The sequence below is a fragment of the Aulonocara sp. 'chitande type north' Nkhata Bay genome, linkage group LG1, assembly GCF_057382095.1.
Source record: "Aulonocara sp. 'chitande type north' Nkhata Bay isolate Kocher_YH1m ecotype deep benthic linkage group LG1, A_spYH_male_GT1.1, whole genome shotgun sequence".
Lineage (NCBI taxonomy): Eukaryota > Metazoa > Chordata > Actinopteri > Cichliformes > Cichlidae > Aulonocara > Aulonocara sp. 'chitande type north' Nkhata Bay.
This window is the reverse complement of record NC_141344.1, coordinates 39,656,229-39,676,850: the sequence shown is the minus strand read 5'-3', so window position 1 is coordinate 39,676,850 and position 20,622 is coordinate 39,656,229. Positions and strand designations below refer to the sequence as shown.

The 20,622-nt window shown below is 43.1% G+C and overlaps 1 protein-coding gene across 1 annotated transcript in view; it reads right to left on the bottom strand.

The window, feature by feature from the left end:
* The window catches only part of shank2b (SH3 and multiple ankyrin repeat domains 2b), a 202,950-nt gene that overhangs the window by 14,202 nt on the left and 168,126 nt on the right, over window positions 1-20,622 (bottom strand). Inside the window, exons 16-22 of the mRNA XM_086295555.1 lie at window positions 15,374-15,509; window positions 14,303-14,383; window positions 9,223-9,246; window positions 8,355-8,393; window positions 7,586-7,698; window positions 6,935-7,040; window positions 2,645-5,147 (exon numbers count right to left, since the gene is read on the bottom strand). Of these exons, the coding sequence (XP_086151681.1) occupies window positions 2,645-5,147; window positions 6,935-7,040; window positions 7,586-7,698; window positions 8,355-8,393; window positions 9,223-9,246; window positions 14,303-14,383; window positions 15,374-15,509 (3,002 nt within the window). The remainder of the gene's footprint in view (window positions 1-2,644; window positions 5,148-6,934; window positions 7,041-7,585; window positions 7,699-8,354; window positions 8,394-9,222; window positions 9,247-14,302; window positions 14,384-15,373; window positions 15,510-20,622) is intronic.

Below are 20,622 nucleotides of genomic sequence, written 5' to 3'. Positions count from 1 at the left end.
GAATGCAAGATTCATTTGGGACATTCAGCCCCTTACATGCTGTTTCATCATTCTGCATTGAGTGGCTTTTCACCTGTGCAAGTGGTTTTTAACACAGGACATTTCTACATTTGTAGACCAATACTTTTAGTACGAAAGTACGAAAAAAAAAAGTGTCTTACCTTTTCTTAACTTTGATCTCTAGTACCTTACTGTTTCTATTGTTCAAATGACAACTGTACTTAGTTCCTCTGTTTGTCACTAACAAGCTCCATGTAGACCAACCCTTTCTGCAACTAAATACTCTACATTTTAAACAGCATATCATTTTCTATACCATGTCACATGGCAGAAATACATACGATCACATAAGTGAAAACAGGCCTTTGATGGAATGTCGGATGATGAGGGAACCTACCTGTGAGAGTGGGAGACACAGAGGGGCATGAAGAAAGGAGAGGTGAAGGAACAACGGGAGACTGGAAAAAAATGGAGATGAAGCTGGAAAGGCGTGAGCTGGAATGAATACAGAAGTTAAAGGTCAACAAACACGACTTTAAGCTGCAGAGGATGACGATGAGGATAACACGACAGCGTGTGGAATGAAGCATGAAGGGAGGAACACAGAGCTGGACCTACTGGACCTGCTGCTGGGCATCCTGCTGCAATTACCCCAAATGGACACCGCTGCGTGGAGCTAATAGTGTTTATTAAATCAGAAAGCACAAGTGCCCAGAGGAACAAAAACCTTCGTGGCACTCTCTACAAGTCTCTGATGAGTGATGGGATTGTTCATACAAAATGCATGCAAGCAGTGAATTATTTATCGTGCTTTTTATTCCCTCTCACAGGAGTGAGATGTGGGTTAAAAAAATGAAAAATGAAAAAACATGAGGTTGGCTGATTCAGGCGCAGTTTCCATCAAAATGTTGTTCCAGCTTGTGTCGAGCACAACGCTTGCTTTGCTAACTGATCATTCTTTAACCATCAACAGGTACAGCTGTGGTCAAATGTTTAGGCAGCGGCACCACTCACAAAACTAATTTTATATTTATTTGCCAACTAATGCCTTTGTGGCTGTTCAACAAACGAGCTACGTGCACGGTGCTCTGTGTTTCTCACATGGACATTTACTGTAAAATGTGCCAGCAAACAGAAGAAATGTGACATAGAGGAGGATTAAGCTAAATAGTGAAATAAATCAGGTAGTAGAGGCGTCATCTACTAACGGGAAGGTTGGTGGTTCAATCCCTTGGCTGCTCCAGTCTAAATGCTCAATATCTTTGGGCACGATACTAAGCCTACGTTGCTCTCTGATGCATCCATCAGTGTGAATGTCAGCTCAAAAGCACTTAACCATAGAAATAACTGCGTGTGTGAAAAAGGCGAGTAAAAAAGCACTAAATAAGAACCAGTCTCTTTACATTCCCAGTGAGGAATCCCACAGTAACTCTTCCATTAAATCTTCAGAAAATTCCCACTGCTACCACAATAAAGTGAAATCTCACGGTGACCAAATATTATCACAAGAAATGTTCAACATGGCTGACTGACGTCAGCAGGTGCTTTATTCTGGAATGTGATGCATCCATACATCATGCACGGATGAACAGAGTGTAAACCAGAACAGGCATACTACCATTTCAAACAACACATGTAGCAAAACCCTGCAGCCACACACAGTTCACAGAACAAGCTGATGTTCCTCCCAATCCCATAATCCTTTTGGGCTCTTCTGACAAACACAACAGCTATAATCAACAATGAAAACACAGGTAACAGCTGGAGTCACCGGACTACACAAAACCAAACTTGTCACAACAAAAACAGAAAAATGAGTTCAAATTTTCACTAATCACTAGTGCTGCCAGCGTTAAAATGACGTTAGCGCCATAACCGCATTAACGCAGCAAATGTCCGTTAGCGAGTTAGTGCAGATCGCCCGGTGCGTGGGGCTGGACAGCACATGTTAACGAGCTAACTGCGCTATCGTGTTGACGCCGTGCAGCCCCACACACGGGGCAATCCGCGCTAACTCGCTGACGGAGATTTGTCGCATTAATGCGGTTATTGTGTTAAGATCATTTTAACGAGACTAACGCTGACAGCACTACTTTTCACATATTCTTTTCACCACTTACTCTCTACTCACTGTCAAACTCAACACTGACATCATCATTCTACTCCAATTATACTCCTGCTCGCCTTCTACAAGCCAATCAGGGTTTATTCTGTGTGCCTTGTGTGTACTGTGGTCATCATCCAATCCTCCATCTTCATCATGAGCAACGTCTAGACTCTGGGGGGGGGGGGTTCTTACTTATCAAATACTGCATCTTAATAAAGCAACTTCATGTTCTTCCAAATTGTCTTGGACTACTTCGGACTATTTTCAGATTTAGCCTAAGCATTCATGGATGCCTGGTTATAATCAGTGGTGATCAATAATTAGTGGATCAGCTTATAAGCCAATATGCATGAAATTTTACAGCTTTCTAGAAGCTAAATTAGACAGAAAATGTGTTTGCTCAGACTCTACAGTGAATAAAGTTCTTACGTAACTAAGCACTAACATGAAAAAGGTGCAAAATAAACAAATGACACATGAACAAAATCTAAACAACAGAAGATAGGAAAAACTAAAGTAAGGAATGACTTCACATACCTTGTTCCGAAGCCCCCTCTGGTGCCTGTTGGGGAGTCAAGGCTTTCTCCTGGCTTGGTTGGCCTGTCGCGATTCATATGCTGTAGAATGGTGCTCAGCTCAGTGATAACTGTGTTCTTGGAGTCTGGTGTGGATGGGGGGCTGCGTAGCTCAGGGGGCTGATCACCCCACAGCTTGGAGGTCCTTTGAGTAGGAGTCCTAGGAGGGTCAGAGGACGAGGGAGGAGGGAGAGGGGCCTGAGGCGGTGACCCATAAGACTCTGGTGGCTCTTCAATGAGAGCATCGTGATAAAGTGACGTTCTATTAATGACAGACTTGCTCTTGGGCTTTGGTGGCACAGGGGGCCGATCCACCAGGAAGGCGTGACCGTCTGCAGTGGCATAGAGGCTCTCCAAAGCACTGTCACAGAAGCCTCCTTCTGATGACAGGGTGGAGATGCTAGACACTGTGCTGGTGGTCTCCATGTGCTGAGGATCCCCACTACTGCGGCTGTCCACCTCTTCAATGCCTGAGTCACCTACCCCTGATTCTGGGTCAGGTGGAGGGGCATACGAGGGGGGCATATTGTTTGCCAACCTTCTGTGTTGATCAGTGACAGGTGGTGGGGCATGAGGGTGGTATGGGGGTAGAGAAGGCCCCCCATTCCGTCTCTGTTGCTGAATCATCTCTGCAATGGCACTAGCCTGGTCATCAGGAATGTCAATACTGTTTGCAAACTCCAGAGGTGGGGGGAGGGGTTCTGAGAACTCAAATTCTTCATCAATGTCAACTGAGGCCAGAGGGGGAGGAGGGATGCGAAAGGGCAGTTTTACAGGTTCGTCCATGGATTCGCCTAAAGGAATGCTCCTCCTCCTTAATGTGGGTGGCTGTGGAGTGGACAGTGTTGAAGAACTAAGAGGATCAGGCTGGTTTGGATCTTTCAGCTCAGACGGTCGGTTGCTGTCCTGCCCCTCGGCCTCTTGGTTGTTCGCCTTGTTGCTTATGTCTGTGCTGGTGTGAACCATCAGTAATCCAGCTGACTTGGGCTGTGATGTGTCTGCCACATCTGCTGGTGCGCTTTTCCTCTCTTCAAGTGCCTGATGCTGCCGCTCTTCCCGTGCTCCATCAGACTCGTACTTCTGCTCTGTCATTTGTCTTTGAAGGCCACCTCGGCCAGGCCGTCCCATTGTTGCCGTGGAGATTGCAGCAAAACTCGTCTCGATTCCAGAGCGGAGTTTGGTGTCAATAAATAGAGGCTGGTTGAGGTCAGGTTTGTGACTTTGCTGAACTGGCAGGGACTGGGCTTCATGCTTGGGGGTTTGTTGAACCTGAGGATTATTTTGAGACTGATTCTGAGGATGGTTTTGTTGCTCTTTCATGGCCCGGTCACGAGCTGCAAGGGCCAGAGCTAGTGGAGAATTAGGGTCCAACGGCTTGCCAGTAACAGGATGGAGGTAGGTTCCATTGGCCCTGTAGTGGCTCTTAGGAGGAGTGGCTGGGAGGCTAACAGGACTGTCCAGGTTGGGACACTGCCCTGTTCTAGTGTTTAGTGGCTCCCGAACAACTGTGGGCTCAGGAGTGTTGAAATCTGTCATATTTCCACTACCGCCACCAACAGGGCGACCGAGCTGCTTTGCCAAAGGAGGGGCTAATATCCTTTGAAGACGCTCGTCGCTGCTGAACATGCCTTCATCGATGGACTTGGACTGGCGAAGGCGAGGGGTTGGCGTGGGACCACTCAAGTCATCATCCCCGATGTCTATTGACTGGAAGGCAATCGAGTTCTTTTTTGCCTCGAGCCTCTTTTCGCGGTCCCGTACTGCTCCAGCAATAGCTGCTGCAAAGGGGTTGCTTAGTGAAAGGGGGTCTTCAGGGCGTAAACCTCCACTTCCACCGACAGCAGGTGTGAGAGGCGGGTGTTCAGGGGTTGTAGGCTCAATTTCCATGCTGCTACCCTGGCTGCTCTTGCCACTGCTGCTAGTGGATGGCTCCTTTACAATGATGGTGGGAATAGGGATAGAGGAGCATGTTCTTTCTACAGGCGTAGTAGGCATGGAAACTGGGCCTGATGGACTTGTTGGCATGTGACACGTCTTCTCTGGGCTGTCTTCCACGTTAGACTGCTTTACTAACATACCCTTCCTTCGGGCTGGTTTTGCTGGCACATACAGCGTCCTATTGCCCACCTCTGAATACGGGTTCTCAGGCACTGGCGTACGCCCCCGAGTTCGTGTGCTCTCAAAGTGCTCAGAGCTCTGACGGAAATAGCCACGCCTCAACGTACCGACGTCGGTGGTCCGGCTTATGGTCGTCACTGCATTGGGCGAGTTTTGGGTAAAGCTTGGTCGTGTTGTGCCATAGCTCTTGGGTGTAGGTCCAGCAGCTGAGTTGTAGGCAGGTGGTGAAGGGGGTGAAATGGCTGGGGGAGGAGGGATGTCCTCTGAGGTGTCAGGCATAGAGAGACTGCGTGAGAACTTGAGTAGGGGAGGTGTGAGGAATCCCTGTTTCTCATCCTCCGATGTACCTTGAAGAAATGGAGCAGAAGGAATAATTATCTCAGGACCTAGGGGAAACATCCCTTTGTTTCACTTCCTGCTTGGCCCCCTAGTTCCAAAAGAAATGCCTTCTTTAGCGCTCTCTGGATTTATTTATATATGCAGGAAAGGTTCCTGAAATTTGTGAGAGGCCAGATAGATGTGAAATGTAACTGCTGTTTCGACAGTAAGTAGGAATATTCTCACCAATTGAAATGTTCAATCTGGAAATCAGGACAGAAGTTATGTAGCTGTTATTACAGAAATAAGGACAAATGGCCTGCTACTTATCCAGGCCTTTTCCACGCTGAACACTCAAAGCACGTTTTCAGTACAAGACTCATTCACCAAGCACACAAGCACCTTTTTCTATACCTTAGCCCGCTGTCTAACGGTCGCAAAACACTCACACTCTGATGAATGCATTGGGTGCAAACCAGCATTCAATAGCTTGCATGAGTACACGCAGACTGGAGGACCCAGGAAGTGAACCACTGACCTTCCAATTAGTAGAAGACCTGCCCTACCTGCTGAGCCTCAGCCACCCAGAGGAGCTGATGGCTCAAATTAGCTCAAAAATTCACATCAATTTCCTGTTTTTGCTAACATATAATACCAGAAATAAAGGTCTATGTGGGTAAAATCTATGTCTAGTCCAGTATCCAGTTTTAACTTTTACATTAAGATATAAAATTTGCACCAGAGTTTTAAGAGTCTACTCTGTAGGTACAAACCACAAAGCACCCACCGAGTAGTACCATTGAGTACCCTTGAGGATGCAGCCTCGTGACAAGTCTCTATACCGTTAACCCTTTCACGTTAACCCTTTCAGTGGTCACTAGGGTTGGGCGATTGGACGAATATATCGACTTTTTTTTAGTGCTGTCAGCGTTAACGCGCCGCCATCACGACTAACGTGATTAATAATTAACCCATCTGGAGCGCAGACGGAGTCAAAATCCCTGAAATGTCTCTGCCAACGCATTTGGGGCAGTTTGTCCAGAGCTTGTTCATTCTGCGCTCCAGATGGGTCGAGCGCATTAAAAAATTTAATCGCCTTAATCGCGATGAATGCTTTAACGCTGTGTTAATGCTGACAGCCCTAATTTTTATAATTTATAAAATTGTAAAAAAATATATATATATTTTTTAAATTATAATAAAAAATAATAATTTTTAAATTAGTTTGTCCATGTTTTCTTGTAATTGTTACAGTATTGATGGTATACTTGCACATAAACCACTACATTGGACACTGATGTGCTGCTCCATGCACATCAGTGTCTAATGTAGTGGAAAAGTACATGTTTAAAAAAATGAAGTTCAAATAAAAAATCCTGTTTGAGGTTGTCATAATTCATGCATGAAAGGGTTAAAGGGACAATAAGGTCCTTAATTTTCAGAGAGTGTAGAGAAGAGTATGGCTATGCAGTTTGTAGATAGAGCCCTGAATGGATTACTGTGCAAAAAGAAGATAATTTCGTGGTAATTCTGATGGCACTGCAAGTCAAAAAACCTGAAACCAACATTAGCATGTATGACATCCCTCTAGTTCGGGAGTGAGAATGAGGTTTGAGCACATGCTTAATGACCTCCAATATTATCGCCTGAAAGCACACTTTGCTGACTGGCTCACTCTAATTTATCTATAATTAGCTTTAATATTGCTAGACCACAAAGAGCAAGTCCTCAGAGCATTAATAAAATATTATGACAAGCTAAAAGCACAGGTTACTGGACACTCACACACATATTTTTTACTGTATATACATCATACCTATGGACTTTTGCTTTTTCATAGTGCCCTTCTCAGGTATCCCCAGGAAGGCTCCTGGCACAGTGGGTGGCACCACAGCTACTCCTTGGCGGTCATGATACAAGGACTGAAAAGTCAATTGTAAATTATTAATATAACTAGGAATATATAATTGTTTCATTAGATCTCTAAATAACAATAACAGCATTTGCTTACAGGAATTCACACATTAGGATACATAACATATCGGCCAGGTCCAGGCATCACCTGCCACTGGCTGTGTTGACTGCTACTTGCAAATAGGAGGACAATTTTTCTGTTTTGACACTAGCTACTGATTTCAGGTGTTTTAAATAAAGCAAACTTTCAGAAACGGGAAGATGTTATCTTTCAAATGAATTCTCTTACATGCACTTTAAGATCAGCTCTACTTTTATAATATTTTCTTACACGTAAACTTAACCCTAACCTTAAATCGGCTGCTAAACATCAGCATTAGCCCTGAAGCTTTTACTACAGGAGCTCTAAAAGGACAAACAGTTTTTCATCATGGCATCCAGTCTGGGGAAGCAGCACAGGGTACAGCCACACAACCTGATACTGAACAATCTAATTTACAGTAACAGCGATCTGAAACAATGATCACCATAAAGTGAGTTTGCTTATGCTTACATTCATATCAGTTGGCGTAACCAAGCAGCGACTGGATGGGCGTGGTTTAATTGTGGCTATCTTCATGTCAACAGGTGATGTCTTCTGGGCATGGGTCATCTCTTCTACTTTGTCTGCAAAGCAAACCAAGTCATAATATGTCAGCACTGAAAAACGTGACAAGGAGCAGGAGTGAACTTGCAAAGCCTTAGTTTCAGATCTGATGGGTCAAATGCAAGCTACTCATTCAGTCATTTACAGTGACCCTTCCTTGTGTTTCCACACCGAATTGTGAATGAAACTGAAACCAAAAACAGTTGAAACTCTTTTTTTTGTGGGTGTGGGGGTATGAGGGAGGAGGAGCAAGGGGAAGGGGAGAGAGGGCAACTTTGATGAAATGCGCCTGGCATGTCCAGCCTTGGAAGCCGTGCAAGCTCTTTCCAAACAGCCGACTCAGCAGCATCATCCAGCTCTCAGGGTCGTTCCCTCGTTAAATGTAAAATGAGCAATGGATGTGAAAGCCTGCCAAGCTTGCCATTACCTTTCTCTGTGTTTTTATTGTTTTTTTATCTTATTTTTTTACTCTGCCTGCAACACGAGAAAGCTATCAATGGCAAATTTGGCAAACCTGAACTTCCCTCTGGTGTGTGATGATGCCATCAAATAGAGTCCAGCTAAAGGGTTTTGCTCAGAGAAGCTACATGCTAGCCCTGATCTCTCCTCTTACTGTGTCACCTGCCTACAACTGTCTAGGATGTACAAAGCTTCCATGCATCAGCGGAGTGATTACTTAGAGTGACTTGGAAAACAATCCTCTTCTTCTGCGCATCTATACACAGAGGAGAGGAAAGGGGAGGAAAGGAGCATCAATGACCTTAACTACGGTTAGAGGTAAAAACCACACAAACACACAGAAATAGCAGAAAGACGCACATTCCTTTTCACTCTCTCTCTGATCTGTCTCCCAGTTGGATCGCAGCTACAACCTATCAAACAACATGCAACACGGTTGCCCTGGAAACCTATGTGTGAGTGAAACATTTCCTAGAATAAACCTCCTCCTCCTCACACGAACACACACACTAACACACACAAGTAGCTTACAGAAAAATGCACACATGAAGAAGAGAAACATGAAACTTTAAAGGTCAGGTATAGTGAAAAAACACTGACTCACACTCATTTGTAATTCCTCATTAAGCCTCTGCCACTATGTATATTTTTGTGTTTAAAGCGTAAAAAGATTCTAGAAAGTAAACAGTGTATGCTTACTGCTGATAGTGTTGCAAATTAGGTTTGTGGGTCTGCCTGCAAAGAAGCACTGTGAGGTGACATGCCCCTTTAATCAAAAGCAAACCCTGGGAATGCTCAGCAAGAAGAATCTATAGCCTGTGATTACTACGACATTTAACCATGCACTAACAACATTTAGAAGACAGAAACAGCTGCAATCAAAACACTTTGTAAATCATGCAAATGCACTATGGGCGTAGCTCCATTTGGTTTAATTCGGTCGAAATGGAGCGAGTCAGAAAAGGAATCACTAAATACAACAGTGTTAGTTAATCACAGTGGGGTGGACTGTGTGGGAAATACGGGACAGAAATCAATCACTGGAGATACTAGATCAGACTGAAAGCATGCCCGCTGTAACTTACCACCTTTCTTTTTCCTTAGAGTGGCTTAAAGGATGACAAAAAAAGAGTCTTCAGAGCATATACACAGACTCAACGCTTTTCCCCGGAGACATGAAAAGCTGCCCTCGTCCCAAAGCCCTGTGATGAGGGCGGCTCATGAAAGATGTGAGAACTTCTTATTTTGGTCGTTTGATTAACAATAATAAGCACAATTCAAGGATCCTGTTCAGTACTATTAACTAAATGCTACTCAGTCGTCTTTCTCTAATATCTTCTGAATGTCTTTTCTGGCAGCGGTCCCCGACCCCCGGGCCTCGGACTGGTACCGTGAGTCCGTTTGGTGCCGGGCTGCGAGAGCTGAGGCTCGGGTGTGAAATTGATGGTTTTCAGGGTTTTTATCGTTAACTGGGTTTCCCTGGGTCTCTTCTCGTGTTGTAGTCGTGCGTCTTATTTTGAAAGAAATATTTACGTGTTACCATAGCGACCAGAGAGCATAAAGGGGCAGAGAGGAGGATGTTACTCTCAGTGTTGTTGGCGCATTTCAGGAGGACGCTGCTAATAAAGTTACACAATTACACAGTGAATTCACGTTTATTATTATATTTTCAAAACACCACAGTTTTTGTCTTGCTCGTATCATTTTATTTTGTCGTATTTATCCGCGACACCTTAAAGATATTATCTGACATTTAAACCGGTCTGTGGCGCAAAAAGGTTGGGGACCGCTGTATCAGGTCACAGTTCCTTTTCCAAATGTCTGACCCAGTTCTGTGCTCCAAATTTAAGCTAATTCCTACAAAAGATATAGTGATATAGTCACATGGCCAACTGACATTGTTCCTCCTAACTTCATGAAAGAGGTTTGCCTGTCATCTCCCCCAGCTTCTCTCTGTCATAAATAATTCTCCTTCATCAGGCTGCATTCCAGATTACTTTAAAGCAGCCAGTGTGTTCTCGCCGCTTAAAAAACAAACCCTAATCAGCTCCTAAATCTTAATCTAGAATTTGGCTGAGGTTTTTAAGGTAAACATGGGAGGGATAGCATAGGGACAGCATGCTTTTTCAGGATGTGGGCCCAAGCTCGTTTAAAACAGTCTGAGATAAAGAAGAAAACTGTCCTATCATCTGGCCAAGAGAAACTGAAATTATTATTAGGAAATTATGGAAACAACTTCCTGGATATGATGACATGATGGTGTGATCATATTCAGTTTAAATGCAGTCAACTATATATCTGTATATATAGTTTTTTTTATTTGCATGTGGTAGCCAATCAGAAGAGTGTTTGGTGAGTGGGAGGTGGGAGCGAAAAAACGACTTCATTAAGAATAAATAAACTGATGCAACCCAGCATCACAGCAAAACGTGTATTCCACAGTGTCCATTTCACACTGTGCCTCTCCAAAATGTGAAATGGACACTCATGCATGCACACATGCAAATGCATTATACATTTGAAGTCAAGAAGTCAGCAGTGAGTAAAAAATGTATGAAGTAGATTCTAAGGTTCGTAATTGGCTGAAACGATGAAGCTAGGCAGCTAATGTGTATTTACATTAGTGCTGTCAGCGTTAATCTAATTAAAAAGACGTTAACGCCATAACTGCATTAACGAGGCAAATCTCTGTTAACGAGTTACCGTAGATCGCCCTGTGCGTGGGGCTGCATGGCGTCAGCGCGGTCCAGCGCCACGTCCAGCCCCACGCGAGGGGCGATCCGCGGTAACTTGCTAACGGAGATTTGCTGCGTTAATGCAGTTATGCCGTTAACATCTTTTTAACTAGATTAACGCTGACAGCACAAATTTATATGTAAATGTGTTAGTTATGCCTGTTTAAACACAAATAAAATATCCCCCCCGTGCTGTTACTGCAGCTTAGAGCAACTTCTGCACGGACACAGTGGACATGTGTGTCTACTGCACATTTTGCCATGATATCTGTCTGATGAGCTGCACATAGACCAAGTGTAAGACAAATAACAATTATTTTGGACCATGTGCGATGCTGCTTTAGTCCAAAGATTAAAAAAAAGGTTAAAAGTTCTAACAGGTCTCCTTTAACATGTGTCTGCCTAACAAGTCAAAGTAAGTTTGGGTTTGCCAGCAGATCAGTTTGAATCGAGCAGCTAGCAGCAACCACAGCAAGCTTTAAAAAACCACATGCAACAAACTGCATGTATCCACGTCCTCTGCAAGCAAACCAAGTTCAGCGTGACATCAGTCACAAGTTATTACTTCCTAAATTCTGTTTAAAAACCTTTGGCTACAGTGGAAAGAGATCCACCTGCTGCTGTTTGTTGTTTGTCTACCAAAGGATCAGCTCAACAATGATTTGTGTCATCACGGTAACGACAGGTGTCATCACCTCAGACTATAATAAGAAGGGTTACAACTTTAACATCAGGTAAAAATCAAACATCCAAAAACCTTTCTTCACCTGGGAAAGGTAGGACATTTATGCGTGTGAGCACTCATAAATTGATTGTTTGTCCTCTTCTAATGCTCCTTTCACATTTCATGGCTGCCCTCCTTTCAGGCCTGTGTCTCCTTTGAACGCATCATCTCAGAAACTCTAACTCTGCTGTTTGTCATGAGGCGTCAGGACAACACAAAACACCTCTAAAATGTACATCGTACTAGTGCTGGGCGATATGGAAAAAATATTTATCACGATATGAATTATTTTATATCACGATAACGATATATATCACGATATACCACCTGACCTGTGGTCATCTGGAAAGTACGCAGTCTGTAAACGAGCGCAGAGGTCTTTGTTAATGACATGGATGGTTACGCTCATGTAGGGCTGCGTATCTCTGCTCGTCCATATGTCAGTCGTCAAGGCATAATGCACGATACTGCAAACATCCTTCTCTACTTTGGCAACTCGACTTTACTGAAGTGCTTAGGACCGGGCATAACATACCTCGGATCAAGGACTTTGACGAGGTCACGAAAGCTGTCCTTCTCAGCTACATAAACAGGGGCCATGCCTTTAGAAATGTATAAATGCCGTCTTGCATTTATAAATGCGAGACGGCTCCTGTGATTTGTTTATGGCGCTGGGACGTTTTCTCATACGGCGTGCCTTGTGCGAAAGACTGCTGTATCTTCAGCTGGTATAGTTTTTCTTTTCCCAACTTGCTCCCGTCGTTCCACAACTTGGTTTAGCTTGGATTTTCTGATCTTGAGTATTCTTTTTCGTGGACCTTCTGTAGGTGATAGAAGAGATTTGTTGTGTTGCCATTGAGTGCAGGAACAATTTTATAGCATAGCTTGCAAATGGGCGTCTTCTGCTCTGTGTTGGTGCTGTTGAACTCAAAATGTAACCAAATCACAGACGTACCCCCTCTTTTCGGTAAAAGTGCTTCTTCTTGGGCTGCTTGTGTAGCTGTGTCTGCCTGTTGCATGTCCGGGCATGAAACTGCAACCTGTCGCTCGTCCATCGTTTTGAGTTAAATTAAAGCATGTTGCAAATCCGGGTGCACGTAAAGCAGCACCATGTCGCAAAACCACAAGAGGGAGTTTCTTTGTGAAAAATATAATTTTTTATACTTTATTTCTTCTTGCATAAAGTTAAGAGTATGTATAGTGAGAAGACAACACTAATATATTTGCCACAGGCTATTTAACCCTTTAAGACCTACCATAGAACCAAGTCTGCCAGAACTTATCTTTATATTTTTACATGCTGTAGTGCCATTTGTGGGAGCATTTCCAGTTGCTATACATCAATACAACCATTATAGCCCAAATTTTAATAATACGTATGCATTAAGTCCATAGTAACTACATAAATTGCAAAAAAGTGCAAAAAAAAATTGAAAATTGTTTTTGGGGTTTTCTTTACATATATTTCTAGTTAGAGAAATTTAAGAGGCTTATCCCTCAAAACTGCAAATACAAAAAAGTTGCACAAAATAGTTTCCCACCACAGGAAATTTATTTTGAGTGTCTTCATAGTTTTATTTTTGAGATACACTAATTTTTATATACTACAGGAAAAATGAAAATAAATATTATAGTGCAAATTTGCAAAAAAAACCAGCATGTGCATCAAAATAAACTATTTCCAACAGCGTAATTTGAGTTATAAGCAATACAGAAAAGCATAAAGTCAAACATGACTTTAAAAAAAACTCCAGCATAGGCTTATAAGGCCCTAAAGGTAAATAAAAAACATTTTCTGTGAAAATGACGTCACTTCCGGTTCTGGCCAGTTAATGGCGGACATGTGATAGTTCGCGCTGACGTCTATTCCAACGTAGGAAGTGTTATGAACAACTGATCGGATCGGCAAAGCCTGTTTCTGGAATATTATGTTTTTGTTGCTGCAAGTGCTTTTTATGCAATTTTTGCAAAGCCATATGTGGAAGGAAACCGTGACCGAGGACAAGCTGATGGCATAAGATGTAAGTACAACTCCTCCGGTTTCATATGCAAAAAAAATTATTGCGCTAGCTTACGCGGTTCCGGTTTTACAGGGATTTACGCAAAACGGAGCGTGCTGCTCCGACCGGCTTTAAAGGGTTAATGATATATTTTATGTAATAATTTATAAAATTAGGTTAGAAACGATAGAAAGGCACAATAGACACTTTTCTATTGTCCACACAATATATATCGTCATATCGCCCAGCACTACATCGTACACACGGACAAACAGAAAGACGAAGACGATACAGTCACACTAATGCTCTTTTTACTCGTTTGCTCTTTGCAGCAGAAGCAACAAGTCATGAGTGTGGATGAGTGTGGGCATCCAGAAGCAAGAGCACTTCATGCAACGGAGGAGAGGAGATGAGGGAGGAAAAGCGTTTTTCTTCTATTTTCTTCTTTAAGGCAAACTAAAGTGACCAGATGATGGAAACGCATATTGCATTAGTCTGAACGAAAGCCTCAATCAGCCACTGTGAGCAAATGAATATGAAGTTGGGCATAATGGATGGCAGAAGGTTATACAGCATTATCTGCTTACCTTTATCCACTATTGAGAGATTAACCAACCATGAGAAAGAGGTACAAAAAAGATCTTCTGTGAGACACTTGCTCCCATTTGCCATTGTGAGTTACCAGAGTCAAAACTGCAGCTCTTACCGAGTTCCTCGAGTTCAGACGTCATCGACTTTGAGCGCATTGACAGGGCTGTGGTGGGGGCTCTCTTTGGAGGTGGAGGAGCTGAGCAGAGAGAAACAGACATGTGACCAAAAGCAGGCAGGTCATCTGCAGTGATCTGGAGGCGTCACACCTTTTCAGGTAAATCTTTAATCGATCAGTCAAATTTCACTGAGGGAAAAGGATCAAATTAGAAATATTTTCTGATGATAGGAAAATATAATAGAGTATCAGAAAAACACAGAGACAAAAGCAATATTCTGATCAGAGATTTTTGACAAACATTTAAAGGTTTGCTTATTTCCATGTGTAGATTTTGTCTAGTTTGTATTAAAACCACCTGGTCTGACCTCTCGTGTTTGCTGTTTGTATCCTAAGCACAGAGTTGGTCCGGTTTCTCATGGTCTTTGAGGGGTATTATTACACAGTCCTTCTTTCCCCCCCAACCAGTTTCAGTAGATGACCTCCCTGATAATGGCTTTGTTGGAGGTCTCTTCCTGTTGACCTCTAGCTGACCTCTGTTGGTCTCTAGCACTGTGACCTCACATCAAGGAGATCCTGCTTGGAGTTTTCATGTTTTCACCATGTCTCTCCAGCTTCCTCTCACAGTCCAAACACATTAGCTAACTGGTGATTATAAATTTATAGTAGGCATGAATCTGAGCGTGACCGGTCTGTCTCTATATGTGTGCACCCTGCCTCATGCCCTGTGACAGCTGGGATAGGCTCCAGCTCCTCCCGGGACCCTGAATTGGAAAAGTGGGAGCAAATGGATGGATGTTTGGCTATTAAAGAGGATTTGCTTTACAACACATAGTGCGCTGAGATTTCTTCTAGCTATACAGATAATAGTGAACTAAATCATCAGTCAGTGTGTCACTTTAATATTTTAATACAGGAGGTACATCTGTGATCAGGTTCACACAGCACTGTACTACAACAGGCTGTATGCTACAGCTGTGCTCTGCTGCTCCTCAGCTGAAGCACCTCATGACGATTATATTCTCGAATCCATGTCTAAACATGACTGGCAGCCATTTTCAGTCTCTGTACCTTTTTTGCGTGCTGTGTCCTCGGGGTCCAGATTCCGGCTCACTGTCACCACCTTAATCAGGAGCCGGTTGCCTCCCTGGCGGATCATGTTGACCACCTGTCGATGGCCCACCTTCACCACATTCTCCTGGTTCACCTGCCACAAACAAACCAAAAGTTTTCTTATCCTGCATCTTTGCTCATGTTATTAACTGCGTATTTATGAACAGCACAAACATGTAAACACTGGACCGACACCTCAGTTTTGTGTGGGAGAAAACTGCTGCTCATTTAAATCTGAAGATGCAAAATTCAATACAAAAGAAACTGTGAAAAATGCAAGTATGGCTTCACAGTGCAAACCATCATTTTCTACTGGAAACCAACCAGACTGGTAAACTGTCTCTCCAGCCACCACATCCACTAGTTTGATTTAAAACGTTACTAAAATGTATTTTTATTGAACACACTGTGTAGACATATTTCAAGCAGTTAAAGCGAGTGAGTCTCTGTGCTAACAACTGTGCCATGAGCTAGTTTGAGTCAGATGTTCTGTCTAAGGACATAAATGTATAAATGAAGATCTACAAAGTTCAGTGACTGACCAGCACTGATCTTCTCTACAGCTGTGGCCAAAACTAATTTATTTATTTGCCATTAAAAGATTTTGAAACATATTAAATCCTTGTAATTCTTCTTCACAATATCATAGAAACGTGTATATAATGTTCTAAATTAAAACCTGCAAAGTGCATGAAAAACAAACTTGTGCCGTTGTCAAAACCTGTTGAAAGACCGGCTGGTGTGAACCATTCCTCGATCACAAAAACTTTCATAGAATTATAAAAGCAGCTTTGAGACGCATGGAGCTGAAAAATGTTGTGTTAGTCTGCAAACCGAGAAGCTGTCTAAATGAAGGAAATTTAGGAATGTTGCTACTTTGCTTTAGGATTTGGAATCTGCAAAGATCACATAATTACAAAAACCACTCAAACACCTTTGGAACAAAATTCTGTTGAAAGCAAAATATTGAGCTTTGTGGATAAACGCTTGTCATGAGAAAACAAGATACAAATCCTGGTAATTACCCAGGGTTCACCCACGGGCTGCATACAATTCTGTTTACACTTAGCCTTAATCAAAGTGTCTTGATGCATGCTCAATCATCCAGGTAAGTAAATCCCAAAAGGTTGATTCTGTTCATCTGGACGTAGCTCGTCCAAAACCTCCAAAAAGTTTACATTTTGTCTCGGGGACTTTTGTCACAGATAATTTCCCCAAAAGTCTCGGTGATGATCAAGATGCTTTTGACATCTTGCCAATTTTTGCCAAAATCTCTTTCTTATTGCTGAATCATGAAAACTGACCTTAATGAATTAAATAATCATTCTGTATTCACAGGGGTTATTTTTAATGTATATTAAAGCTAGTTGGATGATCTGAAACATTCAGGAAAGGACAAATACTTTATTTCACAGCAACGTACAGGCCAGAGTTGTACAATCTCCTTCTACATAACAGTGACAGACAAGAGAACAGACTTCTTACACCTCTGTACGTCCAAATAAAAGACAATGAAACCAGGAAATTGATTAACAATTTTCAAAATAAGCAGCTGAAGGAATCAACAAAATCTTCATGGCTGCAATATTCATAAAGGAGCCTGGCTGCTGCCCTCTATGTTTCTCCATGTATACGTCATAAACATCAGCTCATATAATAATGGCTCAAGGACACGGTGAGAAATCTGAAGCTTCAATTAAAAACAAAGAAACAATTTGGACTTTTTGTTCTTGGAGGAAAGCTGTGATGTCTGTGACACAGCTGTGATGGTGGCTGTACAAAAAAGTTGGACTTTTAAAGTGGATTGTATTATTATACCAAAACCGCTAACTCCATCAGGGCAAGAGTACTGAATCACAGTTTGTTGCAATTTGTTATCGAGCACTTTAAGTCGGTATCAGTGCTGGATTTTCATTCTTCTCTTAAAGAGGAGAACGTTCCATACATCAAGAGAGATGCCCAGAAGATGGCTAGCTTTATATGTTAGTAAACATTCCCAGTGATGGATTTTGACCTTTTTATTTCCACCTAAGACACCGAGCCATGGGGCAGCATGGCGGTGGGGTTGTTATCTGTTTCTCTGTGTTAGCACTGTGCCAGGGTGTTCCCCAGCTCTTGCCCTATGGTAGCTGGAGTAGGTGATCCTGATAAGGTTAAGTGGAAGAGAATAATTGGATAGTGAACCTGACTTTTATGCACTTGTTCAAGCACAAAACCGACTAGATTTCTCTCACTGAACATTAAACTATAAGCAAAAGCAGCAATAGTAACTCTACTATGTTAAAAGTGTTCAAAACTTTGTAAAATATGCAAATATATCTTGTCTGATTTTGAAATGTTGATTAAATAGTGATAAGTTATGTTAGCATTTTTACACTACCTATTTCACTGTATCTGTAAAATCACACTGATGATACTTTGATGTATACCTAACAACTAAACACAATCATATCACAAACACCCCAAGATGTCAACTGAGCCTCCAAACTCCTCAGATCAGACTGCTCCCCTACCCATCTCTCAAACACCATCATAAAGTTCGCGGATGACACCACAGTGGTTGGACTCATCTCAAGGGGGGATGAGTCGGACTACAGAGATGAGGTCAACAGACTGACTGAGTGGTGTTCAGTTAACAACCTCCAACTGAACACCACGAAAACTAAAGAACTTATCTTGGACTTCAGGAAGGGCAGAGCAGACCCGGCCCCACTTTACATTCACGGGAGCTGTGTGGAGAGGGTACACTCCATGAGGTTTCTGGGCGTGCAGATCTCTGATGACCTCTCCTGGACTGCAAATACTACGGCGGTGGTTAAAAAGGCCCAGCAGCGTCTCCACTTTCTGAGAGTGCTCAGGAGGAACAACCTGGAGGAGAGGCTGCTGGTGACATTTTACAGAGCCACCATAGAGAGCATCCTAACGTACGGCATAACAACATGGTATGCAGGGTGCTCAGCTGCAGACAGGAAAGTACTGCAGAGGGTCATCAACACAGCCCAGAAGATCACTGGCTGCTCTCTGCCCAGCCTGGAGGTCACTGCAAACTCTCGGTACCTCAGCAGAGCTGGCAATATCATCAAGGACTACTCTCACCCCAGCAACCAACTGTTTGAACTATTACCGTCAGGCCGACGGTACAGGTCACATAAAACCAGGACAAACAGATTCAGGGATAGCTTCTTTCCCTGGGCCCTGTGCTTCGTACGTCGCTTACTACATCCAAGATCAAATGAAACATCCAAGACCAAACCATCGCGCTAACCGTGAGCTCGCTAATCCGGTTCCCCGAACACACCTGTTGTTGACGATTAGTACAGCTGGACGCAGTAATGTGACATCACTGGGTGTCGTAAAAGGGGCTACGCATCGATAGTAGAAACATTGATCGGCAACCCGCTGATTGGTCGGCGAAAATGTCGAAGGAGTGCGCTCGGCTCGGTATTTTTCGGCAGCAGAGCAAGAACTCATGAGTGCGGGATTTCAGGAGTTTCAGAGTTTAATTAAAACGCAAGAGAACACTGCAAAGGCTGCAAAAGCAAGGAGAGAGGGCTGGCAGAAAGTTGCTGACAAATCAAACTCGTAGGTAATTTAATAATAATAATAATAATATTGGATTCGGTTTATATAGCGCTTTCCAAGGCACCCAAAGCGCTGTACGATACCACTATTCATTCACTCCCACATTCACACACTGGTGGAGGCAGCTACGGTTGTAGCCAGGCTGCCATATCGCGCCATCGGCCCCTCTGGCCAACACCAGTAGGCGGTAGGGTAGATCTATCATATGACACTATATTGTCCAATATCATATGGCATTATATTATATTATAATATGTTATATTATATCCCCTTTCACATTAGAGCCACAACAGGACCCACAAGAACATGGGAACAAGTAAAAGTGGAATACAGGAGTATTCTACAGAATGGTAATATTTATCTCTTAGATTGCTTTTCGTCTCTTGGCAAGGTAATACTGGCCTGTAATACTCTGTTAGTTTGTTCATAACAGCAACCAAGAAAAGGGCAGAGGAAAAAAAGACAGGTGGTGGTCCTGCACCCCCTCGTCAACAAGTTGGTTAAGTAAATAATACCCTCACGGGAATATCGATATCTCTCTATGAGCACACTGTCGCGCTGAGCTAAAGGATCCTGTCTATCCCGCAATATACGCTGAATTCTGAGGACTCTCCTTATCAATCTTGCACCTTCCGCAATGGGTTGGTCGCGTATACGGACAGGACATGGCTGCGACAGGCTTCCCAAATCCACCTTCGCTTTTATAGCCGTGGTCTCTCATCTTGATTACACAAAGTAATTTACAATTACTACTCTGAAATATGAATTACATCTGTAATAACAACATACATGTAATAGAATGTTAGTAGTACATTTCCCTTTTTTAGGAAATGACCTGTATGTATCTGTGTGACATCAATAAAAGGATCAGGTGCTGCATTATCTTTAGTTACATTGATAATATTTATTTATGGTGGAACAGTGGTGGAATATCGCTGTTGCTTTCGTATAAATGAAGCGGACATACCTGCGTGGCCGCGATCTAATCCTGTTTACATAAAGTAAACCTGCTCCCGGGCACAAAAAGCACATGACTGTCAATACACTACAGAAACACAAGACAAGCAACAGGGGCGGGTAAGGGTAAGAGAGAGCCGGTGTAGACAGCGCATCCGGTCCTGCAGCATGTCTGTGCTGGTCCAGTCGACCCGCCATCTGTCCCGGGAGGGAACAAGCATCGAAGGCGTTTGAAAAGGGAGGGGGATGAGTGTGTATCAGTGTATGTGTATGCGTGTGTGTGTCCTGAGTTAGCTGATAGTGTCCTTCGCCCTGCCAGGCTAAGTAAACAGTCTTCCAGCAGACCCAGGTAGCCTTGCATGGAATGGGGAGAACAGTCTAAACACAGTCTGTTATTAGGGTGAGAATTTGTTATGTTCAGCTCCAGCCTTGAGACCACAGCTGGCACCAAAATGGTAGCCACATGAAATGATGGTGGTTTTTACTTTAGTGCGAACAACTCATGTAAATTTCAAAGCTGTTCTAGCAGTCCAACACTGGTCTCTCAATCTCCCGTTGGACAGCCGTGAGCTTCTCCAAGATGTTATCCATCTTACACTCCATGATGTTATCATTCTTGCGCTCAAAGAGCAAATTCTGAGAACTCACGACCGCTGTGAGTTTCTCCA